The 25,462-nt window shown below is 47.5% G+C and overlaps 10 protein-coding genes across 10 annotated transcripts; 4 read left to right on the forward strand and 6 right to left on the reverse strand.

The window, feature by feature from the left end:
• Positions 1-67: 67 nt before the first annotated feature.
• Positions 68-1,465, reverse strand: GGS25DRAFT_531171 (delta-9 fatty acid desaturase; the record flags this gene model as incomplete). The annotated part of the gene is made up of 2 exons (XM_049265467.1): positions 68-445; positions 515-1,465. 2 exons carry the CDS (start codon positions 1,463-1,465, stop codon positions 68-70), a joined length of 1,329 nt encoding a protein of 442 aa, XP_049118244.1.
• Positions 1,466-2,661: 1,196 nt separating this feature from the next.
• On the reverse strand, positions 2,662-4,100 carry GGS25DRAFT_488215 (uncharacterized protein). Its single transcript, XM_049260788.1, has one exon. The coding sequence runs from the start codon at positions 3,505-3,507 to the stop codon at positions 3,349-3,351; it is 159 nt and encodes a 52-aa protein (XP_049118245.1). The 5' UTR covers positions 3,508-4,100; the 3' UTR covers positions 2,662-3,348.
• Positions 4,101-5,275: 1,175 nt separating this feature from the next.
• Positions 5,276-7,203, forward strand: GGS25DRAFT_254870 (peroxisomal 3-keto-acyl-CoA thiolase). The gene is made up of 4 exons (XM_049257221.1): positions 5,276-5,394; positions 5,466-5,551; positions 5,651-6,012; positions 6,124-7,203. Exons 1-4 carry the CDS (start codon positions 5,388-5,390, stop codon positions 6,923-6,925), a joined length of 1,257 nt encoding a protein of 418 aa, XP_049118246.1. The 5' UTR covers positions 5,276-5,387; the 3' UTR covers positions 6,926-7,203.
• GGS25DRAFT_254875 (ornithine cyclodeaminase) lies at positions 7,188-9,262 on the reverse strand. Its single transcript, XM_049257222.1, has 3 exons — positions 8,820-9,262; positions 8,022-8,757; positions 7,188-7,961 (listed from the first exon to the last, which is right to left on the reverse strand). The coding sequence occupies exons 1-3, from the start codon at positions 9,058-9,060 to the stop codon at positions 7,493-7,495; spliced, it is 1,446 nt and encodes a 481-aa protein (XP_049118247.1). The 5' UTR covers positions 9,061-9,262; the 3' UTR covers positions 7,188-7,492.
• Positions 9,263-10,515: 1,253 nt separating this feature from the next.
• GGS25DRAFT_254926 (carbonic anhydrase) lies at positions 10,516-11,859 on the reverse strand. The gene is made up of 2 exons (XM_049257223.1): positions 11,559-11,859; positions 10,516-11,219 (listed from the first exon to the last, which is right to left on the reverse strand). The coding sequence occupies exons 1-2, from the start codon at positions 11,677-11,679 to the stop codon at positions 10,627-10,629; spliced, it is 714 nt and encodes a 237-aa protein (XP_049118248.1). The 5' UTR covers positions 11,680-11,859; the 3' UTR covers positions 10,516-10,626.
• Positions 11,860-14,427: 2,568 nt separating this feature from the next.
• Positions 14,428-15,922, reverse strand: GGS25DRAFT_488225 (60S ribosomal protein L8-B). The gene is made up of 4 exons (XM_049260789.1): positions 15,808-15,922; positions 15,502-15,573; positions 14,925-15,434; positions 14,428-14,867 (listed from the first exon to the last, which is right to left on the reverse strand). The coding sequence occupies exons 1-4, from the start codon at positions 15,808-15,810 to the stop codon at positions 14,667-14,669; spliced, it is 786 nt and encodes a 261-aa protein (XP_049118249.1). The 5' UTR covers positions 15,811-15,922; the 3' UTR covers positions 14,428-14,666.
• A 190-nt stretch (positions 15,923-16,112) lies between these two features.
• Positions 16,113-17,659, forward strand: GGS25DRAFT_488226 (adenine nucleotide alpha hydrolases-like protein). Its single transcript, XM_049260790.1, has one exon. The coding sequence runs from the start codon at positions 16,294-16,296 to the stop codon at positions 17,512-17,514; it is 1,221 nt and encodes a 406-aa protein (XP_049118250.1). The 5' UTR covers positions 16,113-16,293; the 3' UTR covers positions 17,515-17,659.
• GGS25DRAFT_488229 (uncharacterized protein) lies at positions 17,624-18,385 on the reverse strand. Its single transcript, XM_049260791.1, has 4 exons — positions 18,143-18,385; positions 17,972-18,068; positions 17,811-17,905; positions 17,624-17,754 (listed from the first exon to the last, which is right to left on the reverse strand). The coding sequence occupies exons 1-4, from the start codon at positions 18,188-18,190 to the stop codon at positions 17,734-17,736; spliced, it is 261 nt and encodes an 86-aa protein (XP_049118251.1). The 5' UTR covers positions 18,191-18,385; the 3' UTR covers positions 17,624-17,733.
• Positions 18,386-18,948: 563 nt separating this feature from the next.
• Positions 18,949-22,907, forward strand: GGS25DRAFT_255103 (uncharacterized protein). Its single transcript, XM_049257224.1, has 3 exons — positions 18,949-19,929; positions 19,983-20,030; positions 20,095-22,907. The coding sequence occupies exons 1-3, from the start codon at positions 19,185-19,187 to the stop codon at positions 22,839-22,841; spliced, it is 3,540 nt and encodes a 1,179-aa protein (XP_049118252.1). The 5' UTR covers positions 18,949-19,184; the 3' UTR covers positions 22,842-22,907.
• Positions 22,908-24,334: 1,427 nt separating this feature from the next.
• On the forward strand, positions 24,335-25,086 carry GGS25DRAFT_488244 (ESSS subunit of NADH:ubiquinone oxidoreductase). The gene is made up of 2 exons (XM_049260792.1): positions 24,335-24,717; positions 24,862-25,086. Exons 1-2 carry the CDS (start codon positions 24,446-24,448, stop codon positions 24,938-24,940), a joined length of 351 nt encoding a protein of 116 aa, XP_049118253.1. The 5' UTR covers positions 24,335-24,445; the 3' UTR covers positions 24,941-25,086.
• Positions 25,087-25,462: the final 376 nt, after the last annotated feature.

Below are 25,462 nucleotides of genomic sequence, written 5' to 3' on the forward strand. Positions count from 1 at the left end.
AGTACCTAAACCCAGCGTCCCAACCTTCCATCAAGCAAAAAGCAAGCCCGCATACAAAAAAAGCCCCCTAATAAACCCCCTTCTCCCCACCCCCCGTCTTCCAAATCTCGACCTCCCCCCCACCTCTCAAGATCCCCACCCTCATCGTCGACAGCAAATTATGCGCCGCATTCGTGTGCAGATAAACACCCCCGTTGAATATCCCCGTCGCGTCCTTGCCGACCGCGGACGAGATGAGCGCTTTGCCGCCGGGGTGGTCGGCGATGAACGACGCGACGTCGTGGATGACGCCGCCGATGGCGACGAGGGCGCGGCCGTCGGCGCGGCAGTTGAGCACGAAGTCGTCCCAGGAGAGGACGGGGAGCTGGTCGAGCGGGACGCCCCAGTCGAGCTTCGCGCGCTGCTGGTCGAGTTTCTTTTGGAGTTGTTGGACACGGCCTTTTTCCTGTTGGAGGGAGGGGAGGTTAGTGGATGGATCCAGCAGTGACAAATAAATAAATAGACAGACACGTACGATTTCATTAGAGGGGAAGGTCTTCAAGTCATATGCCAACCCGATCTTCTTCCAGATCCAGATCGACCACTTCGTCGGGTCATACTGGTACCACTGAATAGCATTCCTATAGTCCGACGGGAACTCGTGATGAAAGTTATGGTACCCCTCGCCGAGCGTGACCAGCGCCGTGATCACGTTATCGCGCGGCGAGTTCCTGTCGTCGAACGGCTGGTCCCCGAGCCAGTGCGCGAGCGAGTTAATGCAGAACGTCGCCTGCTGCACGAAGAAGATGCGCAGGATGCCGCCGTAGATGAAACCCCCCGCCCAGTCGCCCCACCCCAGCCCGCACACGACGGTGGGGAAGATGAGGCTCATGGTGATGACGGACTTGAGGTAGTTGGTGTGCTGCCAGACGACGACGGGGTCGGCGTCGAGGTCGGTGACGTCGCTGCGCCCGATGCGCCGGTGGTCCTGCTTCAGCACCAGCCACCCCATGTGCGAGTACAGCAGCCCTTTGTTCACCGAGTACGGGTCCTTCTCCGTGTCCGTGTAGCGGTGGTGCGAGCGGTGGCCCTTGGACCACCAGCGGATCGAGCCCTCGACCGCGCCGGCGCCGACGGCCGCGAGGTAGACCTTCAGTGGCAGGGCCGCCTTGAAGGAGCTGTGGGCCCAGAGGCGGTGGTAGCCGGCTGTGATGCCGAGGCCGGTGTTGAAGTAGTATAGCACTGCGAAAAGGAGGGTGTAGAGTTGTAAGGGCACCCAGTATGCGCCGACGAAGCCGAGTATGGGTATGAAGATAACGAAGGTGCAGTTCAGCCAGTTGATGTGCTTGTGCCAGTTGCTCCACGTCATGGGCTGCTCGCTGATGTGAGGTTTCCTGACCCCGTCGTATTTCTTCCTGAGGGGGACATAGTCCGTGGTGCCGTCGTCGAAGGTGACGGCCTTCCGTAACTTAGGTCCGGACGCCATTTTCGTGGGGTTTCGGTTCCGATCGTCGTTAAGGAACGTCGCGTCGCATGTGTGACGGAATCGAAGTAGAATAGCGCCGATATACTTCGTATATATGTTCAACGAAGTTGGCCCAGTATGGGTCCTTTGACAATGTCGGCTCTCCCCTCCACAGATCCTACCTAGGTACTATCAAGATTGATAGCTACGGGACCTTTCTCACAACGAGTGGATTCAGCTTAGGAATTGCTGCTGGAATTGGCTGTATTACATTCTAAAGAAACCTGTCCTCAGAATTACGGGAGCGCAGTTTATATTAATACATATGTTGAGAAAAGAAATCAAAAATCATATTCGCCACAATTACAGCTGAGTGCCGATGAGATGTACACGGCAATGACGAACATCTTGATGAATGCGGCTACATCAACAGAATCGGAATTCTCGACTACCAAATCGGTGTCGTGGGGCTCTAGTATCGTGCCATCATCGTCCCAGTGTGTGTCGAGAATAGCCTGGCCCTTATGCTAGGCAAGGCTTTGTTGAGAGAATTCGTTGGGAACATTGAGAATCTGGTTTCAACGCCTCGAAATTCATTCCTTCTTTCAATGTCGTGTACTCAATGTTAGATAGGTATAATTATGAAGGATTCCGGTCGTGCGGACCAACAAGTTTATGTCGGACTGATAGTAGCTTATGACTCCTGATTCTTCTCAAACAGGCTATTAAATGGGATGTGTGTATCTAATTAGACCATACCGCTGCTCAATAATGCCTACCTACATAGTGTAGGTACCTACCTGGTACGTAAATCAGTAAAGATCCATAATTGAAGACCAACAGTTTTCGAGGAATTATTGATTATTATTGGTGGTGATCTAACAACATACGATCTTTCATTCGTTATGTGGAGTCAACGAAAAGTTGGGGATATATCTACACTACGACATAATACTAGTACCTGAGGTAGTCAAGAGACCATATCACCATAATACAAGCAGTTTCAGCCCTACGCCCCTGGCTAGTCAGATTAAGAAGTCAGCTCCCATCAAAATACATACAGTATGTATGTATGTATGTATGTATGTATGTATGTATGTATGTATGTATGTATTGTACATCGAAGTAAACGTGTTCACAGAAGGCCCTCCAGAGTTTGTGTGCCCAAGTTGCACTGCGGCGACTATTCGCGAACCGTACCACCCGATGGGTGAAAGGGGTTAGCATCTACATATGTAGTTAGTTCATAAGTGAACCTAATAGTTGCTGTTTTCAACCTCCTGTGTGGCTTCAAATCGACTACAAGAATTGTTTCATATCTACTAATTTGACTACTAGGCTGTATTGATTTCTGATATGCCGTATTCTTTTTCGGTTCTGGGTTAGCGATTCTCGCAAATCTACGTGGCCGCTTGGGAAAGTTCAAAATATATCAGACCACTTACACCGCGATATTGTAGAACGAACCCCGCCTATACCTGGTACTCGTGAATCCGTCATGAAAGTGGTATCATAGATATTCATCCTTAGATTGATTCACCATACATACGACGGTCGTCGGCGCACGCAGTCCCAACGATAGGAAACCCAATCCCGCTTGCATTCGCCACTCACCAACAACTCCTCAGTATTCGTTCCTTGGGTACTCAAGGCCTGACAATTGAAAACAAGATAATTCATGACTCCTCAACAGTACTCAGGCGCAGTAATTTGGCACCAGTATGATCAGTACCCGATGTTCAGTCTGAAGCTAGAATAAGTCTTCTCATGATAGGTAGGTACCTAGGTTCCCGTCATAGAAAACTAACGTGATCATCGACAAGTCTGATGCTAATTTTCCATATTGTAAACTCTCTTATTACCACGGGATTTCTTTTCCAGAGAAGTTATCGCGGCTGGCGTTATCAATCTGGCCCGGTCAGATGCTGTGTAATATCGTAGATTTCACTGAACTGATATAAAAGTATATAGGTACTTACTAAGCTTATGATTTTCTCGGAACTATGCTCTTTCGTGATGGGCGCTTTCTCCAAGCCTAGATACTTAGCAGTATTGTTGCCCATATCGGTTGATGCCGGCAGCTTTTATTTCCTCCGCTGCTCTACTCGCATCCGTGGGCCAGGAACTTTCAAGCTTGACTAAGATCGAAATGGATGATTCAGTTGAGTAAGGCCTTACGCGAGTCACCCTGGAAAGTGGCTTGAATGATAATCAAGCTGGCTGGTTTGGTACAGTCCGACATTCGCATGATGAGAGGATTTATGAGTGAGCTTAAGTTGAATTCCTACCAGCATTGTTTGGTAACCCCATCGTTTCTCCCTTTCTGGCAGGCTCGAAAACGATACTTATGATCCATCGTGTCAGATTTTACCTACATGTATGTATATATAGATGTATACCTATACTCCGAACTATTGGTAGATACAGAGGTGTTTTGCAAGTAATCGAATAGTGTGAAGAAACCAAGCTTGAAGTTTTCCATGATGTGTAACTAGTATTAAAGAGTATGTCTGTGACGATGCCTTCTCATTTGTAGATTAACAGATCATGTGGAGATATGATGTGTATGTAAAGATGTGTATGTAAACGGAAGTTAAGAACCTTGAACAAATATTGAAGTACGTTATGGTACGCCATATCAACGAAACCGCCAACCTGCCAAAACATGAAAAAAAAGCACGTGGTATACGGCTTATCTTACAAATTTATATGGTAATAAATATACCTTGCGCCCACACCATATATACCATCATTAAAGACTTTAGATATTTGACAAAACTTATTCTAAATAGTCAATATATATATATATAGTTAATTAAATAGGTAAATAATAGCTTAATAATAGCTGAATAACGGCTGAATAACGGTTGAATAACAGCTTAATAATAGGTCAATAATAACTTAATAATAAGTTAATAACAGCTTAATAACGAGTTAATAACAGCCCTAAAGGTCTTTATAATTATTATTTTAGCCTTTAATTATTTAAATAATTATTTAGGAGAAATCTTAAAGGCTTATAACATACGTAAATACCTAAATATATACTTAGCCATTTATATAATTAAATTATTATTTAACTATTATTAAATTATTATTAAGTTGTTATTAACCTGTTATTCATCCGTTGTTCATCCGTTATTTACCTCTTTAATTAATTATATATATATATTAATTATTCAAAATAAGTTTTATCAAATATCTAAAATCTTTAATAATGGTATATAAAATGATATATAAAATGGTATATATGATAATATATAGTAATATATAGTAGGTTATATAACATTATTCCTCCTTAAAAAGGTACATTTATTACCATATAAATTTATATGGCAAGCTTTGTACCTTGTGCTTATATAATCAATATTTTTAATGTTTTGGCGGGTTGGCGGTTTCAATTGATTTGGCCCACCGTCTACGTACTACTTCCTGACATCACCTACCCCAATGCCTCCAATCCAATGGCTTAACTACCACTAATTTGGAGAAAACACGGGGTACGCTGGGTACGCTGGCTGCGGTTGGCATGTGAAGAGACGCTAAGGTGCAACGCTGGAACTTTAAAATCCTCACTAGAACAAGGGGGTTCCCGACATGTGCCTCGGCCGTTTTTGTAGTGGGCCTTTCTGACATCAGCAGTAATCGGTTCAGGTAGCTGTTTTAGCACTTGCGTCCCGTGCCGGAATGCGACCAGGCCAAACTGCAGCCATTGCATCCGAGGTCCAAATTCTGAACTTACCTGCTATCTACCAACTATATCATTCTTACCAAAGCCAACTTAAGCAAACTACTTAACTTACTGATCTCATCAACTCACTCAAAAATTTAACTCATCTTTATAATCCCAAATAAGGCCAGATAGATTATCGTCATCTAACTAAACATTTACAAGAAAAGATCGAACTTGAAGAGCACATACACCACAGACACGCGAGTAAAAATGGGTGGTGAGTACCTCTCATGTGTAACGATCATAGCAACCAAGCAAACTGACATTGCCCCCCCCCAAAAATCATAGCCCTCGATCGATTGACGCAAATCTCTGGCCAAATCGCTGGCTCCAAGACGACACGCGAAAAGCTGCTTCAGAAGAACCCAGACGACGTAAGCCTCCCCCCCCCTTCATAAACAACTAGAAGACGTCATTCCCCAAACCTCGACCGAGAACTAGTCAAAAACTAACCGCTTACATCAAAACAACAGATCGTGGTAACAGCATGTCTCAGAACGGCGTTCACGAAAGGCGGCAAGGGCGGGTTCAAGGATACCCAGGCGGCCGACCTGATGGCGGGAGCCCTGAAAGGTCTCCTGGAGCGCTCCAAGATTGATCCTTCGCTCGTGGAGGACGTGTGCGTCGGCGAGGTTCTAGCTCCTGGTGGCGGCGCCACCGAAATGCGCGCTGCCGCCTTGGCCGCAGGCCTCCCTGAGACCGCCGCCGTGCGCACCCTCAACCGCCAGTGCTCCTCCGGCCTGCAGGCCTGCGTCGACGTCGCCAACCAGATCCGTGCCGGCATGATCGAGATTGGCATCGGCGCTGGCGTTGAGAGTATGAGCACGCAATACGGGTATGCTCTTATCTCCTCCCTTCGTTCTCTCCCTTACATGTACCCCTTTTTACCATCACCTCCTCCTTATCAATTTCCCCACGCTAACCAAAATTGTTCGGTACAATTTAGCCCCAACGCCGTCTCCGAATTCTCCGAGCTCCTCGAGTCGCACCCCGAAGCCGCCAACTGCAAGGTGCCCATGGGCGTGCTATCGGAGGACATGGCGCGGGACCTGAAGATCGCGCGCGCGGACCAGGACGCCTTCGCCGCGTCGTCGTACCAAAAAGCACTCAAAGCCCAACAAGCCGGCCTCTTCGACGAGGAGATCCACCCGCTCACCGTGCAAGTGACGGACCCCAAGAGCGGCGAGACCAAGACCGTGACCGTGAACAAGGACGACGGCGTGCGGCCGGGAATCACCGCCGAGTCCCTCGGCAAGATCCGCCCAGCCTTCGCCGAGAACGGCTCCATCCACGCCGGCAACGCCTCGCAGATCTCCGACGGCGCCGCCGCCGTCCTCCTCATGCGCCGCTCCACCGCCGAGCGCCTCGGCCAGTCCATCCTCGGCAAGTTCGTCACCGCCAGCATCGTCGGCGTCAAGCCTTTACTCATGGGTCTCGGTCCCTGGAAGGCCATCCCCAAGGCCCTCGAGCTCGCCGGCGGTCTCACCGTCGACGACGTCGATATCTTCGAGATCAACGAGGCCTTCGCGAGCCAGTGTCTCTGGTGCGCCAACGAGCTGAAGATTCCCCAGGCCAAGATCAACCCCAAGGGCGGCGCCATTGCCTTCGGCCACCCCCTTGGCTGCACTGGTGCTCGCCAGGTCAGCACCCTGCTGTATGAGCTCCGTCGTCGGGGCGAGAAGATCGGCGTTACGAGTATGTGCATTGGCACGGGTATGGGTATGGCGGCTGTTTGGGTCGCTGAGTAAAAAAAAAAAAAAACACTCAAACCCGAAACCAACAAGAAGAATAAAAACAAAAACGAATATAATATAATAATATCACGGGAAGAAGAGAAAAACAGGATCTAGATAGGCCGAAGGGAAGTTGGAGATTACATGTCTCCTCGCGGCCATATCGAGGTTATTTTTTTTAAACAATCTAGTGAGGCGGTATATCATGGAACATGGAATATGTATGGTGGCATTTTTTGGTGTACATATTATAGTACCTATGTATCTCTAGTACGGCGTTTATTTACCGATCTTAGTACCTACCTAGTATTACAATCATGACCGTTACCAAGATTATAGTAACTTTATCGTCTCCCCTCTCCTGTGCATGGGTTTTATTTGTTCATTTCTCCCTCTCTAGTTTCTTCTCCGTCACAACACAACTCAATTTAGGGGTAGGTTCGTAAAAGATACGTACAGCTACCGCGTAAGCCGACGCCTCGACTTGGATCTTCTCGACGGGAACCCTACCAACGCTGACGGCGACGGCGACGGCAGCCGCATATCATCCAGGACGTGCACTTTCAAAGCATGATCCTCGTACTACGAGGACGACGCAGAGAAGCTTTCGACATGACTACCCAGCCCCTTTTCCTTGGCCAGCCGCACGACCTCAAACCCGACGGTCAAGTCCATGAGGCCGAGGCCCACGCTCTTGTATATGACGTTGCCGATGGAGAGCCAGCGGGACAGGTGATGGTGGTGGTTGTTTTGCTGCTTTTGGCTCTCCGAGGCGAGTCCTTGGTTCGAGGAGTTGCGCTTGTGCAGGGAGTGTGGGAAGCCGCTGCCGCTGCCCCCTCGGCTGGGGCTGCGCGAGGAGGACCGCTTGCTTCCGTCGCCTAAGATGGAGGTGCTGCCGGATTCAGATCCGTAGATGCTGGATATAGATGGAGATGTGAGGTCTAGCTTTTCAAAGGAATCGTTTATAGACGAGGCTTCCGTGGAACTCTGCGACGGGAGTGATTCCTCTTCCTCCTTTGTCAGTCGATGGATCATGACCAATTCACCTAATCTGATTATTTCCCCTTGTTAGCATGCTACTTTTATGTTTTAACTTGAAAGGTAGACTTACTCGACAAGCTGCCTGGGAGCCAATCCGGACTCGATAATCTCACCAGCCTCTTTCATTGCGCCGTCCAAGGTGTCCACCACGATAACTCCTCCCTCTGTTGCGTGCTTATGATAATGCAAATGTCCGGAAGCGTGGGGTTTCGTCGCTTGAAGTAGCAACTCTCGCGGCAACTCACGCATTTGCGGAGTGTAACTCCCAACTGCCACGATTAGCCTACCTTTCCTGCGCCCTTCATTGTTTGTCAGGATGCTCGCATCGAAAAGATTTTCGGTACTAGGGGTGCAGCAGTAGATAACGTCTGACGCCCTCAGATGCTCTTTTAGCAGCCTGCTATACTCGCCGTAGGTCGGGGTGAGAAGACTGAACTGCGCCTGGTCCCAGCCTTCACGTTGTTTGAGATCTTGAGGTACACCGTAAATTTTCTTGAAAGTTATTCTGGCACTTTCACTGAATTGTCGGTTGATAATGTAGACTTGGCGGATGGTGTCACCCCGTAGCATCAACGCCAAGCGAACATGCCAGTAAGCTTGCAAACCCGAGCCGAAAACCGTTATGGTCCGAACATTTGTCCGCTTTTGTAAGAGAATGGAAGAAGCGAGGGCGGTGCGGAAAGCAGTGAGTGTTTGCGCGTGCAGAAAACCTATAGGGGGTCCTTGGGGCGAGTATAAAGTTACAGAACCAGTAGGCTTGATAGTAGGTAGCTTGGGATCGGCATTTGCAGATGATAACGTCACAACTATATTTTTATTAGCTAAGACATATTCGAGGTCAAAAGTCCTGTAATTTTGACGAGCTAACCTTTTATCGCGTGGCCAAGTACGCCAAACGAAGGCATGAACAACGTTGTGGCGCCGGTAGTGGTTGAATTTACCGCAATCCGTTCGGGCTGATGAAGGACGCCATCTTGTGAGGATTGGATACCAGTGGAATACTCGTGGAGAGCATTTCTCAGCTTATCGACAAACTCTTGGGCTTCATCTGGGGTCAGGTTCTCTAATAAACTCTGAATCTGTTCATCTGACAGAATTGTTAAAGACATGGCTTCCGACTTCGGAATTCAGACTTGATTCCTGTGATAGGTAGATAGTATGGGTGGGAAGTTGTTTGATTACGGCTTATGACTAGATGATTAGACCTGGATAGGGACAATTTCGTAGGTACAAGTAGATTTCGAATAGCAGTGGCAATGGCATTGGCTATTAGTCTGGAAATATCTTTGTCTTTTAAGTTGCGTAATTAGACGTAAGTAGATTGAACTCTAGGTACTACTGGGTTCCCTAAGTAAGTAGACAGGTAAGTAGGCAAAGAAAATATTGGATTAAAATCTCGAGATTATCATTAGCTGCTCGTGTGAAGAAACATTACACCCGACCTCGGTAGGGAGAGTCGGAGGCTTGGCTGAACGCACACAAATCCACACACATCCTCTGATCTTTCTTGGACTTATTTGTTCCATAGTAGTAAAAAAATAGGTATGTAGGATCCCTTTAGCACACCATACATCTTAGCGTTAACACAAGTATTCTCTATCCCTATGAAATAAAGGATATTGAATTGGGTATTTGGATGTATTTGGAAGTATGTTTCAGTGGAAAACCTACGTAGGAACTCAGTGCATTTGATGAAAGACAACTTTTGAAGATCTTGGAGATATATGGAATTTACTAGGCCAATCAAATGATCCCAGGTATTAATAGTTTCAGACCTCCGGCTACCTACATACATATAGCACATACATGAACTGTACCTGCCTCATCTATGTACCATCTGCGTACAACTGATAGAAAGAAAATACATAACAGGAAGCTACCCCGCTGTCTATGGTTCGACTTTATCAAAAAGTGACGTACACATTGAGGGGTATCTTACAAACCTAGTACCTAGTAAGTTACTATCAATCAATTGAGTTCATATGTGGAACTGGAGAAGAGACCTTTTTTACGGCGGGGTTAGTCAATTTAACCGACTAACCACCATTGCACCTCGGAACTAAGACCAATGTCCATACAAATAAATTTCATCCATACATGTTCGTCAATATTTACATAGTATATCCTTGGAACTATGTATGGACAGTATGATACGGTAACTACCTACTACATATCTTATTGGGCCACTTATTCAGCCTCAATAAAGACAAAAAAATCAGAAATGACAAAAAAACAGCAAAGCAACAACAAAGAAACAACGAAAAAACACCCTGAACTACTATCCCTCATAGAAAAACGGCCATATAGACCGTACGCAATTTCCCCATCCCTAGAACTAGATCCCCTAGTATCAACCATCCACCAAGATATGTAATGTCGGTATATCATCCTATACCGATCCTGTACCTGCGAGTGCCTACTACCATTTGTTGGGACAACTTTCCGAGCTTCCATGCTCTACTCGTGAACTCTTTGAACGCCGCCGCCGAGAACCCATTCGGTATCAAGGACCACCGAATCCATCACACAGATATTTATTCGCCCTGTTTACTTAGTATCTTGTCCGCCATACCGAATTCACCGCACATGAATTCGAAGCCGAAACTCCTGGCTACTTAAAAAACAGTAAGCTCAAAAATGCCCACCTAACCCTAATCCATTGCCTCCGTGGCCTTTTAAAGAGCCAGCATTTCCCCGGCACCTCCGGCCCCGAAGACCAGCATGGCATGCTTGCCCCTGACCACGCTCGCACTATCGTTCATACCCCGGAGATTCTGGTGTCTCCCTTTACCATTGCCGAATCCTAGGTCGCGCATATGTCCCGTGCCGATATCGAACAGCGTGCCGTGGACTTGCAGACCCCTCTCAGCGATAGCTTCCTGAATAGATGCATTGGCCATGAGGACGTTAATGCCCGCTTCGACGTTGAGCTCGGCGATGCGAATCGCGCGCTCCTTCTGGTCAACTATAGCATCCAATTCCTCCCTGTGAGCATTGCGGACGGCTCGGAGGGGCGTCAACCACATATCCAATATACCACCAACACGGTTGTCGCTTAGCGCCGCGACTGCGCCACCGCAGCAGCTATGCCCGCACAACACCACATGCTTAACTTTGAGATGCACGACCGCATACTCGATAACCGCCGACGTATTAATGTCGGTAGGAGAGATGATGTTCGCAATGTTGCGGTGCACGAACACGTCACCTGGTTGCAGCCCCAAAATCGTCGTCTCAGGGCAACGCGAATCAGAACAACCCAGCCACACTATTGCGTTACGTTTAACCATTAGCGTCTTGTTCCCCTCATCCCTTGGGAAAACCAAGGGTTCTTATGTTTGATTCGCATATGCATACGAAATACACGGGGGGTAAGGGAGGGGATCTCCACTCAGCAGAGCCATACCAGCAGCCAAGACAGCTACCAAGAAAGAGGCTATGCTAATTAGGAACTGATTCTGTTGAGTGGGGGTTTTCCTTCCCTCATCTCAAATGGATCTCAACAAAGGTATCAGGGGGGGTAAGTGCGCTTAAAATACTATTAAGCCAAGAAAACACCAAGGAAACACCAAGGAAACAAATATAAAACAATAGAAAAACCACTTACGGATAGTAGGTGATTGGCCCGAAGCGAGCTTGGAAAAATAGTCTGGGTTCTGATGGCTCTTGTAACCAGCCCAGGCTTGATTCGAGCTCAGCGCATAACCGAAGGCATCTTCTGTGCGCATGGTAAGTATGAATGCTGTGTTTCGCAAATGGCAACAGAAAAAAGAAAAAAAAGATCCCGTTTCGTTTTTCTGTCTCTCTTTCCCCTCGCCAATCTCGGAATCTCAGTAAAAGAGATTTAAGCTATTTTTCGAACGAGATGCCGGTGCCCACCCCTGCGGATCCAGATCTAGGAAGTTTGGTACTCTTGTCTTGGCGGGGTAGGGGGAGAGAGATTTGGGCCAAGGATTTCCAAGAAGGAATGAATAGTAAGTAAACACGTACCCTGAGGAGGAGAAGTAGAAGGCATCTTGGAAACGGAAATTGCGCAGTGAGGTTGAGGTCTTTTTCTTTATACGTCGGAGCCTCGAAGATCTGTCTGTATGCAGGCGATGTGTGACGAACACACACACACAGCTCTCTTGCTTGCAAAGGCCGGCTGTCCGAACGCGGGATGTTTGGAAATATATGAGCGAATTAGGAAACCACGAGGCCAATCAGATGTAGCGCTTGCCCGCTATCACCCACAGCCAACAAGAGGAATTTCCCCTTCCCAGAATTGCTGCGCCGTTGTCGTTGAATTGGTTCGGGCTCTAGGCTCGAAGCTGCTATGACTGGTGAAAGTTTGTCTTCGTTGACACCTTGGTAATGCCGTGGTGATCCGGAGCGGATGAACTGTACGAGGGAGTTTGTGACTACCTAGGTGACGTAGGTAGGTTACGTAAGATTGATAGGTAGGCGAGGATTGTTTGTGTTGTGGTTGTGTTTGACTGTCTGGGCGATTTTCGAGAAGATGGATGGATGGACGGATAGATATAGATATATCTAAAGATGGATCCAAGATTGCAAAGGGGGGGAAAGTAAACACGTGGATACTTGCAATATGGGATATCCGAGCTACTTATGGGATATCCGAGGGAGGGAAGCGGAGAAAAGGAATTGGCATGGGAAAGGAAAGGAAAGGATGAGAGAGGAAAAAAAAAAAAGTGTGCCTGCTCTCAACAACAAATGATAATCGGTGACCAGCTGACGAACCGGCCGTCAGCACTGCACAGCACAGCACCTGTCGATCTCCTCTCCTGAGGCCTTAATATGAGAATTGCACAAGGGACACTGGCCTACATACCTAGTATGTAGGTATCGAGAAAGCGAGAGTAGAGCCTGTCGAGATAACTACATACATAAAGGGTCGGTTTGTCCGGAGTCCGGATATAGGATGCGGGTTGCACAACAAGAGGGATTACTTGGGGGCATACATAACAAATGCCTACATAAAAAAAGACCCCCGACCTCCCTCTCCCCCTTCTTTGAAAGCTTCTTATCACAACATTGTTCTACATAAGATTCCTTTCAGCTTCCTTTCTCTCCCCCCCCTGCCTCATTTTTATGTATGCATGTGTATAATCTAGATATGTAGATAGCATATTATGTACATAAATCTCTTGTCTGTATCTGTATCTGTCATGCATGGGATGATGTATGCCATTGTATGTGTACCCATAGCTCTTGCCCTGCCTATATTACCAAGACATATATGATGCAGACCCCTACCCATTCAGGGTTTTTGACGTATATCTCGCGCGGTTTATAGGTGGTTGAAACCCTATCTACCCATCAGGCGGCAAGTAGCAGACGCAAACGCCAAATGCCAACCGAACGAGCGCACAGACAAAACCAAGCTATCTATCTGGCCAAGAAAACGAAAGATGCCCCCTTCCTTCTACACTACATACAGATGCGGGACCCGAACCGGGATTACTGGATCTAAGGCGCGTTTTAACTAGGTAGGTTAGTTAGCTAGCTGGTGACGGCCTACCGCAGCAGCAGCAAATGTCATGTAGCATAATAGTATGTACATACGTACGTACGCACTACCCAGTGCCCACACATCTTAGGTTAGGTAGATTGCAGCAGAGATGTGGTTAGTTAGATACATCAATGATATGTCGTACCCATACAATCCATCACTCAGGGTAGCTTATGTGGTTGCCAGAATCCGACCAATAGCCTATCCAGCATCCAGCACGCCGGAGCTGGGGTTCCCTGTCCAGATACAGGGGTTTGTTTTTTTGGAGAGAGGTAGGTACATACATACATACATACTTCGTACACCTACAATGTAGATTACTAGGGTTCAATTTTGAAAAAAAGGTTGTAGCGTACGGCACCCGTACTACATGTAGGTAACTAACGTAGGCGGTGAGAAAAGCTTAGAAATAACTACCGCTATGCTATATGCCAGCGACCTATACATAGTACGTACTGTAGTTAGTCTGTAGTTAGCATAGTATGAATAGGGAAAAACGTGGGGGGAATCTACCTAAGAAATGGATCTATCTCAAAAACGAGATAGCCAATTCGCAATTTAAAAATAGGTAAAATGCCTCCTGATCGCCCTCTTCCAAGTGTTTTGAAAAGCTTGTCGGTTTTTGAACATCTTACATGGTTATGTCGATAGTAAACATCTTGTGTCGTGAGTTGTGTGTCGTGCACTTTACAGCTATAAGCTTAATTCTAATAAAGTTAGGAGACCAAGCGCTCGGGAACGTTTTTCGTATCACTTACTGTTTCTTCAGATCCCCAGAGAGATTGCGGAGATGCGACGTTGCAACGAGGCTCGCCTAGCTCGCTTGGACTATCCTTATGCGTCAGCCTTCAATTATGCGAGTTTTGAGCGCTTGCCAGTTTTTGCCAAGACCCAAGACTTCTCAATGTTATTCCTAAAATGAATACCACAGCAAGCAACTTGGAACTAATACCAAGAACCTATTATCAGGGCTTGGCTCCTATAATTTAGCAATACGACGAGGATACTGATAAGACTTCACTGAATTCCAAGGGTTGGATCAATTAATTCATTGTCACATTGGTCGGGGTTGGAACCCTGGGGACGGACTAGGTTTCATGCAAATCCATGTGGTTGGTATTCCATTTTACCTCCTCCAACGCCGTAACGGTGCGAATTCGCGAATTCTAGAAAATCATGACCCATAACCATCCTTACTTAAGCTTAGACCTTGATGGCCTGCTCAAGCGCCTTCTTCTTCTTCTCGATGCGGTTGTTGGCCTTGGCACCCATGATACCACCACCCCATACTCGTCGGGCGTTCTCAGAGTTGGCTAGGTAACCATCCTTGATGGCGCTAACAAGCTTGGAGAGCTCGTTCTTGTCCTCCGATCGGACCTCAGTGATGGCCAGGACGGCAGCAGTCTATGCTCTGTTAGTAAAACTGTGTTTGATACAAGATGTTTCAGACCAAATGCATACCTTCTTGTGAACGACGGTTCCAAGACGGGCCTTGCCCTTGATGATGGCGTAGGGGACACCCATCTTTCGGCAGAGAGCGGGTAGGAAGATAACCAACTCAATGGGGTCAACATCGTTGGGAATGAGGACGAGCGACGCCTTCTTGTTCTCGATCAGGCCAACGACGTGGTTGAGACCATACTTAACAGCGTAGGGCTTCTTGCTAACATCCTCCTTCTTCTTGCCCTCCTTGATGGCAGTGGCCTCCTTGACGAGGCGCTCCTTCTTCTCGGCCTTGGATTCAGGTCGGTACTTGTTGAGGAGCTTGAAGGCCTGGGCAGCGGTGTTTCGGTCGAGGACGTGCTGGAACTGGGAGATCGCTGGCGGGACCTTCAGGCGCATGTTGATGATCTTGCGCTGTCGCTGAAGACGGACATACTCGGGCCACTTCACCATGCGGGAGAGGTTGCGTCTCGGCTGGATGTCCTGGCCGATACCATAGTTGCGGGGTCGCTTCTCGATAAGAGGGTTCTACGTTGCATGTTAGCACCACCTTATAGTTGATAGAGGAGGATGATTCTAACGGGAATGTACTCACCTTAGGTGCCTTCTTGGATCCCGCCTTCGAGGCGAAGGGGGCCGGTGCGGCCTTCTTTCCGGATTTGGGAGGCTATCATTGAGAAGAAAGACATCAGCAAATGTGTACCATTGACTGTAGTCTTTCTTGAACTCTAGAGAGAAGATCGCGAGTGTGTATTTCTACACACTACGCGAAACAACTCAAGCCAGTTCCTCACCTGCGTTCGAAAACGACAGGCGGAAAATAAGTAACTCGACGAGCGAGCACCATTGTGGTTTTGACTTATGTGCACAAGCACGTCAATGTCGGATATTAGAAGCTTACCATGATTATTATTTGGTCCTGGAGTGGTGGTGTATGAGTTGTTGCGACCAGAGTGAAAGGTGTGAAGAGAAGAAGAAAATCAAGAAAAGTTCCAGAGACGGAAAAGAAAGTTGTGCGCCAGTGCAAGTAGGGTTTCCTTAGGTGCGTGGTAAAACCTCGGGAAATCAAATTCAATTGCAATTATCTAATCTCGTAGGTTAGATACTTTTTTTAGGTTAGCGCACTGTATGCCCCTCCATGAGTCCATGCTAGTACCTAAGTACCTTTCTAACTTCTAACTAATTCTTGCATCTTCAACTCCAGTGAGCCCCACTAAGATTCTTCATTGCAGTCAGTCATATTATGAATCAAGGCGACATCGTCGGATTCCATTTTCTCACATATTAGAGACCTCCTAGGTGCTTGAGAATTCTATTCATTCTTATTATTTTCCATTATTTTCTCTATTTTGAATCAAAGTCGTTAAAAACACGCGCTACAGTCTAGATGCCACCAGCGCTGTGTGTCCTCTGCAAGACAGAGCGAGCCTTAATCAAGAGACCTAAAAACTACCAAAAACTCTGCAAGGGTTGTTTTATCCAGATATTCGAAGATGAGGTACACCATACCATAATCTCATCTCAGCTATTCTTTCCCGGGGAAAGGGTAGCTATTGGTGCATCCGGTGGTAAGGATTCAACTGTCCTGGCATCAGTATTGAAGACTTTGAACGACAGACATAACTACGGTGTCGATTTAATCCTCCTTAGCATTGATGAGGGAATCAAGGGATACAGAGATGACTCCCTCGAGACAGTCAAGCGCAATGCAGTACAGTACGATATGCCGCTAAAAATAGTAGGTTATGGCGAACTGTATGGCTGGACCATGGACCAAGTCGTCGAGACTATCGGCAAGAAAGGCAACTGCACATATTGCGGAGTCTTCCGAAGACAGGCCCTAGACAGAGGCGCAAAAATGTTGGGAATCAAGCATGTCGTTACTGGCCACAATGCCGACGATGTCGCCGAGACCGTCTTAATGAATCTCCTTCGGGGAGATTTATCGCGCTTATCACGAAGCACCAGTATCATCACCGGAAGCGATGCTAGCGAAGTCAAAAGGAGCAAGCCCCTCAAATATTCATATGAGAAAGAGATCGTGTTGTATGCGCACCATAAGAAGCTTGACTATTTCAGTACCGAGTGTATATACAGCCCGGAAGCCTTTAGGGGGAGCGCTAGAAGTTTAATCAAGAATTTAGAAAAGGTCCGCCCAAGTGCCATACTGGATGTCGTTCGCAGTGGCGAGGATATGGCAAGACTGGTTCCCGGAGCCGCACAAGATCCCTGTCGTTGTGATGGAAAGGCCTCATCGCAGCAGACAAGTGTCGAGGAAGACAACAACATCGGCGGTTGTGGGTCGGCGAATGGTCGCTCAAATGGGGGCGAGATGGCAGCCATGGAGAAGCAGCTCCGAGACAATGAAGCAGCTCAGGCTGCAGGACTCGAAACCGAGATCATTGTCAAGGAGGCTGAAGTTCAGCATCGTGAGAAGCCTAGTCAGTCCAACGGCCACCCAAAGACAGCCGGGACCAATCTTCCCATCAGGTTGAAACAAAAGTTGGGCACGTGTGAGAAATGTGGTTATATGTCGAGCCAGAAGCTATGTCAAGCTTGCATGCTGCTCGAGGGGTTGAACAAGAATAGGCCTGATATTACGATATAGATTTGGGATCCGGCGTTTCGGTAGATTGGGCTTACTAGAACTGTAATTGTTGGAATGATACCCAAATAAAAGCAATGGCCAATTCGGAATCAGCGCGACAATAGTCAAGTAGAAAGGGTCAATATCAAGTGTTGTATTTTTGTGATTTCTGTACAAATGTTTGCTAGTTGAAAGCCATGCCTTCCATTTCCCGCCAGCTGCTCGCCTAATTTCTCAAGTCTATGAGATGCGCCTCTCAACCTAGACTGCATGTAAGTCTTATGAATACATCTATATCCATATTTGGGAAAACGTACTCTCCAAGGGTTGTTCAGCTCGAAGCCTGCGGGTGCAATGGGGGCGTCACTTTGCCCTCGTAAGAACCCTGTCAATCGGCGGTCTCGGTTCATCACTACAAGGTATCGAATTAGCCTTCCTTCTGTCATAGCCAAATGGCTCGTATTGTATTTCTTCGTACTTTGTCGATCCCATTGGTCCAACGATCGTCTCGCTCTCTTGCCGCCGTTCTGCCAGTTTCTGAATTTGGAGAGTCCCGCACCGGTCGCGCCAAACATCTAAGTACCTAGTCTTAGCATTCATATTTTCCTAAGGCGTCCGATGGGCGAATGATTGGATAGGAGGTTCATACGGCAAGAATGATTCCATAGGGAATCAGCGCTTCGAAAGGGACGCCCATGGCTAGATTATGAGCCTATCGCTAATCGCTAGAATTAAATATTGAAATATTATTAGTAAAATAACATGCAGTTGATGACTGTAGACAATAAAGGCTCACAGTTTAGTGTAGGTTTGCTCGTTATAGAGTCCCGTCAATCAATAGCCACTATAGTATTTATCAGAGGCTTAGATGACGAAGTTCAAAGTTGAAGATCCATTAATTGATATCGTCTGAGGCCAAAAGCGAGGAGAATATTAGGTAATCAGAGTAGGTTACATAGGTACATGTGTGTACCCACTCTGGTACTGGTGTGATGGTACGATTGATGGTCAAAGCTTCAAGGTTTCCAGGTGATTAGCTTCAAAGTTTGATTTAACTGGACAGAGTGAGTAAAGAAAGTGACTAATCTGTGGGGCACAGTAGCTAATGTACCCGCACGTCGCTACAACCTCATTCTATTGCCATTGGAAGGAGCATCTCGCCGTCCCAGGCGCAATGTTAAGCACCCGACATTTCTCTTAAACTCATATTTCTTCTAAAAGACGCGTCGAATTTTATTTTCAACTTCAATCATCCGCGACCGTACCACATCAGTTCACGGAACATCGATACTTGGCGCGTTAAGCATTCACTTCAGCTGATTAAACTTCTAGCCTACACACTCAAATGCCTTGGCCATCGTCAATATCCAGCCCCTCAGCCTTCTTTTATCTACAATTTCAACTCTTTCGACATTAGTAGACCTTCTTCGACTTTCGCGACAGGTATGCGACAATACACTTTATGACGCGAGCCGGCACGAGTTGGAGGCCTTGGAACATCCAATCCCAATCCCCAATCCCCATTCCACAATCCACAATCCACAATCACCATTACTCAATCATCTTGCCATCAGCATTTGAGCGCAAGATCTCGGACATACCTAGCGATACGTCACAACTTTCCACCCATTAGCTACTACTCGATATAGCCTCAGCTCCTTCGACCTTTACCAGAAGTTGTATTGAAGGAAATGGCCAACGCGCAACTCATGCAGGAAGAGCTACAACAGAGTGTGGTACTATCCGAAGAAGATGCTGAGTTCGAGGAGGACTTGCCGAACAACAACGCAATGATGGTAGATAACACAGCCCCCATACCTTCGGGGGACTCACCCGTGGAGGACGCGGAATTCGAGCAGCCACTTGATGAAATAGACAACTATGAAGACGAAGAAGATAGCGAGGTCGATGCAATACCCGAAGACGATGTTGTCCCACCGTACAATGAAGAAGGCGACTTCGAAGATGCACCAGCTGACGATGATGGCGCTGATGAGGGCGAGGAAGAATCCAGCAGCAATAGCGATATCCATGATGACGATGACGCCTTTGATGTTGATGCAGATGGGGAAGACGACGAGGACGTCGCTCAATCTCGAATCTATCCGAACGCAGCTTCTGGCGATGAAGAAGAAGTTGAGCAGGAAGCTGCCGAGGAGGATGACGAGAACGAAGGAGTAGGCGCAGTCAAGATTAAGCCTGGCGATACTGACGACGAAGAGAGCGATAGCGAGGACGATATTAGTCTAGCATCAGGCTCCAGTGATGGTGACTCCGCTGCAGAGTGGGAAGAGGTTGTCGAGCATGACGAAGATGAAGACGAAGAATCCGATGCCGTTGATCCTAACAATTGCATATTTTGTAAAAAGGATGAAGAGAACGACCCAGCGGATGAATTCGAGGCTTACCTCGCATGCAAAGGCTGCGGTGAACACGGTACGTTTTTTGCTTGCACCTGAATATGAATTAAGGCACTAACTTGGGACTAGCTCACCAGCAATGTGCACGATACCAAGGCGCTCTTGACCTCAAAAACAGTAAGTTGCTTGATTTTTCTTTTTTTTTCTGTGGTTTAATCATATAGCTGACTTTTGCATGCAGACGCGTCAAATTGGAAATGCCCAGATTGCGCTAGTGATGATGTGGGTTCTGACTCTGAAGCAGAGTTCGCTCGCGAGAATGCAGACATTGATCTCGAGATGGAGCTAGGCGGTGATGTGGATGATAGCGACTTATCGCCAACATCTACTAACGGATCTTCGGCCCCTCAACTTGCAAGGGATCTAATCCCAAACGAGGATTCTATGGATGGATCACGAGTGTTGAGGAAGAGAAAAACATCCTCAGCTGAAGGAGATGACGAAGTCATGTCATTGCGTAAGCGAAGAAAGAATACATCGGATGGATCTATCCAAGATGAAGCCAACCAGGAACAGGCAAGCGCAGTGGAAACTTCAACCAGGCCACGGCCTGGGCGCTCCTTGCGACATAAGACATCAAACCCAGATGCCTTATGCTCCATCGTCAAGCAGTCACGCTCCACTCTGATGGTGGTCATGCGTGTCAATCCTGCAGCACTGCAGACCCTTTCTCTGAATAAGAAAACCCGTAGGAGGCGATCAGCCTGGGGAAGTCGAGGTCGAGGTCGGGGTCGGGGTCGAGGAGGTCGAGGAAGTCGAGGAGGTCGAGGAGGTCGAGGAGGTCGGGCAAGGGCTGCCGCTTCTAGATCTTCTCGATCATCTAGGAACGCCGAATCGATACACACTACAGCCTTGGAAGAGCAATCTTCTCTTCCTATGGCTCCATTTTATCCTCCCAGCTTTTCTCAGCCTTTTTACTCGTTATATGATAAGGAGACAGACGAGCTTAAGGGCAAACCGTACGGTGGGATTTTGACAGAAGAGCAAGCTGATACGACCAAAACGTTACCCACTAAAGATGATCGTCGCCGGTTTGATGAAGCAAAACAGAAAGCCGAAGAAGAATGGAGAAACCGGCTGCTCGCCATGCAAGCTGAAGCCGAAGTGCCAGTGAAGAAATCGAGGAAGGCTTCCGGTCCTGCCAGCCAGATCGAGTGCATTGAATTTGGGGGCTGGGAAATCGACACGTGGTATGCAGCTCCGTACCCTGAAGAGTACAGTCGTAACAGAGTACTTTACATATGCGAATTCTGCTTGAAATACATGAATTCAGATTATGTCGCGTGGAGGCATAAGCTTAAATGCTACGCAAAACACCCCCCTGGAGATGAGATATACCGACACGGCTCAATTTCCTTCTTCGAAGTTGATGGTCGGAAAAACCCAGTTTACTGCCAGAATCTTTGTCTCTTGGCCAAACTGTTCCTTGGCTCCAAAACATTATACTACGACGTCGAACCTTTCTTATTCTACGTTCTCTGCGAGTATGATGATCTAGGTTATCACTTTGTCGGTTACTTTTCCAAGGAAAAGCGTGCGAGCAGCCAAAACAACGTGAGTTGTATCCTCACGCTTCCCATTCACCAACGAAAAGGATACGGCCATCTACTCATCGATTTCTCCTATCTCTTGACGAAGGTGGAAGAGAAGACCGGCTCACCGGAGAAGCCTTTATCTGATATGGGTCTTGTATCATATCGTAATTACTGGCGACTTATTATCTGCAAATACCTTATAGACCATATGTCTGAAGACAAATCGCAGACGAAGGGTCTCAGCATTAGGTGCATATCTGACGACACGGGAATGACCCCTGATGATGTCATTTCAGCTCTTGAGGCCCTTCGATTCCTCGTTCGAGATCCTACCACGCATGTTTATGCGTTCCGGGTCGATCTACCATACTGCCGCAAGGAAGTTGTAAGGTGGGAGGCAAAGAACTATGTCAAATTGAATCCCAAAAACCTCACATGGACACCATACGTCATGGGTCGTAGCAATGCGACCAATTTCGAATTAGGGCCAGCTCTTAATACAATCGCTCCCCGCGAAGAGGATGAAGAGGTTAAAGCCATGCAAAATCTTGCACAGAGTAGTATTACCACTGGGGACTTCGCTATCTCCCAATCTACCAGTCAAAAGCTGCTTTCAGGGGCCGAGTCATCCGTCCTCGAATCGACGGAGCCGAACGACAATGGTACTATGGAGAGCAAGGGGGACAGGAAGACTAATGACACCGATAAAGAAAACAGAAGTAATTCTGGAGGCCACCAGGAAGACCAGAACACATCGGGTAGCGCCGTTTCTAGCACCCAGGATGACGAGAACGGTTGGCGAAAAGTGTACGATACGATCCCGGTTAATAGATTCCAAGTTTTCCCTCCGATTAATACCAGACGCACGGGTATGTCTCGCTTCAACTCAGCTATCACCAGGGCAGCTCCGTTACCGCGAACCGCACCCGCCAGCTCGCGAAAAGTCGTGCGACCCAGAAAGATCAAGCGTTCAGCAGGCAGTACATCTGCTCGCAAGGCAAGTCAGAAGACAAGCACCAGTAAACGCAAGCCCGGTGGTACTGGCAGAGGTCCTGGCCGCTGGCCAAAGGGCACCAAGAAAAGCGACTATGGTAACGCGGATAGTGGCCCGGGCTTGCCACCGGCCTGGCTCGAACGGGAGAAGCAAAAACAAGCGGAGCTCACACCGTCTAAAACGGGCGAGGAAAGCAACACCCAAGATACAGTCCAAGTGCAAGTCGCGGAGGCTAGCAATAGCCAAAAGGGAAAGCAAACAGTTTCGCTCTCTACCAAGGTTGATGTTTCTACTACTGAAACCGAAGCCGCGCCAGTTGACAGTGCTGATGGTGATATTGTCATGGGCGAGGCTAATTACACCCAGGATGGTGAGGGCACAGGAGTAGAAGAGACATGAAGGAAGCTTCATACCTAGTGTCGCTTTCAATGCTTGGTCAAGCATGTTTTATAATAGGAAATCAGGGAGAAGGAGTCCAGGGACATTAGGGCTCTCCGTGAACATACTCGGAAGGGGCATCTACAGCTTCTTCAAAGGGGAATATGAGCTGGGACTGAGTTGGTTGAACGGATGGATGGGCGTATGGCTTCTGAGGTTAGTCTGGGACTTGCTAGATACCTTAATGTGATTGTTTTGGCGCGTTTGAATTGTATCCGTCGATGGACGATGGACGACTGAGCAAGTAAAGAAGTTGTTTTCGTAGGGGCCTGCAGAGGCCAGGTGACTGTAACAATATCAAGAATATTATAATCCATGAATGTTTTGACATTCGTGCAGCTGTTCTACTATTTTTTGTTTGATACTTGCCCAGTGGTTTTCTTGATTATGTCCGGTTAAGTACATCTACAAGAGATACTAGGTGAAGTGTTTTAACATGTAAGGCAAGTAAAAAATCACGACATATGACAGTGAGTACTTGATAATTTGCTTTCATTGTATATTCTAAGTATCATCGTGTCCATCTACCCATGCTCGGAATCACGCTTTAGTCGCAAACCCCAGACAGTGATGCAACTTGAAGCTTCCATAACCGTTGCCTCGCCCAGTCGATGTACTTAAGCTTCTAGGTAAGAAGGCACCCTGCAGGTTGCTTCGAATACAAGCTTAAAAAGCAGCTAGAAATCTATCTTCTTCAGGTTAGCAATGCTATTGACAACGCGAAAGTGCTAGGAAGCAAGAAGTAATGGTTGAGGTTATCTTGAGTCAGACTGTTGAGCTTGATTGATGTAAAGAATCCACATAATATTTCAGTTGGCTGTTCTTAGAAGTGTTTGGTCATCATAGAAAGGAAATATACAGGTAGATAGGTGTCTGAAAAGAAAAGGAATAGGCAACTTACATTTACCTTTGTTCCCGTACCCGTCTCATGCTGCAAATTTCATCACGTTGGAACGTGGCAGGATGCATGAAGGTCTCGGGAAGAAAATATGTTCAGGTACTGAATGTGATGTCAAAGACAAAAAGAAATAAAAATTGAGAAGAATGAACGAAAATAAATAGGCGCGGGACAAACGAGCCGAGACCAAGGTTTTCCCGGCAATGGTCACGTGTGAGGCTAGTGCAGCTCCACATCTTTTAGAGCGGGCATCATTAGAGGCCGAGTGGCTGATTTAAGTCGCTAAAAGTCACTCAACTTTACCGACTGACTTCACTGAAAATGCCCGGTGGACCTTTTTCTCTTAACGATTTCTCCATCACCAAAGCACGACGACCAATCTCCACTCTAACCAACGATCAAACCTACAACTACCTAACCTACCTACCTACCGCCACACACACGCTACCTACCTACGGTATATCCATCATCACATCATCCTCATTTCCCACCCCCACCATCCATCCATCTGCGATCAAATAAAACAATCAAATACGGGGGAACTGCAGAAAACACTATCGATTACAGAGAACGACGATCAGACACAAGGGAAAACCCCGAAGAAGCTCGAAACCGGGAAACAAAGCATTACCCTTTCCTAAAAACCCTATCTATACCTATCACAGCCATGCCCGCCGTCCGACCTAATACCGTCGTGCGGGCCACCCGCGCCCTGCAACACTCGCAACCCGCCGCCGCCATTACCACCAGATCCTTCTCGGCGACGGCGCGAGCGCCCTCCTCCCACGGCCCCCAGTACGACCCCCCGACCGGCTGGCTGTGGGGTCTCAAGCCCGGCGAGAAGTACCAGCGCGAGGGCTGGGAGATCCCCTTCTTCTACGGCTTCTGCGGAAGCATCGCCATCTTCGCCGTTGCCTACGGCTTCAAGCCTGACACTTCGTAGGTTTCTCTTGTTGTCTTTGTTTATATATATATATATAATGAGCGCGGATGACCGTGACTCATGCATACATATATGATATATGTGTCATAGGTATCATGTCATAGGAACACCCAGCTAACAATTTTCCTTTCTTCGCACAGGATACAAACATGGGCCTTGGAAGAAGCACGACGAAGATTAGAAGCCGAGGGCATCCTCGAGGACCCCGAGAAGAAGTGAAAGTTCGTTGGTACATACATACATAATATGGACCACGCCGCAGCAGCATAGAACTGTCTTTTTTCCTTTTTTTTTATTTCACCTATCTAGTATGTTGAAACTGGCTGGGAGAAGGAAGGGGCCGGGAGAGAGAAGGGGGGGGGGGGGGGTGGGGGGCAAATGGTATATTCGGAAATTCGCAGAACTCGACTTGTACATGATACATACATACACACATTCACAAACACACAGAAACCCCAATCCCAAACATCCGGCTTTCTTTTTATTATTTCAACTCCTCTAGTTACTCAGGTCCCCGTTCCGGTTCTTCCGTGGACGGACGGACGGACCACTTCTCAGGCTCAGACTCGATTAGAGAAATCTCATCAATCATCAATCATCATCATCATCATAGACGGATACATAAGCCCCCGCGCTACTGGTGTGAAGTGGAAAGTGGAAAGTGGAAGAGGGAGGGAGGAAGGGGTTAGTTAGGAGGGCTGCTACTCATAAAACTGCAATTGAAACTTTCTTTCACTTTAC

The sequence above is a fragment of the Hypoxylon fragiforme genome, assembly GCF_022984875.1.
Source record: "Hypoxylon fragiforme strain CBS 206.31 chromosome Unknown GGS25scaffold_4, whole genome shotgun sequence".
Classification (NCBI taxonomy): Eukaryota; Fungi; Ascomycota; class Sordariomycetes; order Xylariales; family Hypoxylaceae; genus Hypoxylon; species Hypoxylon fragiforme.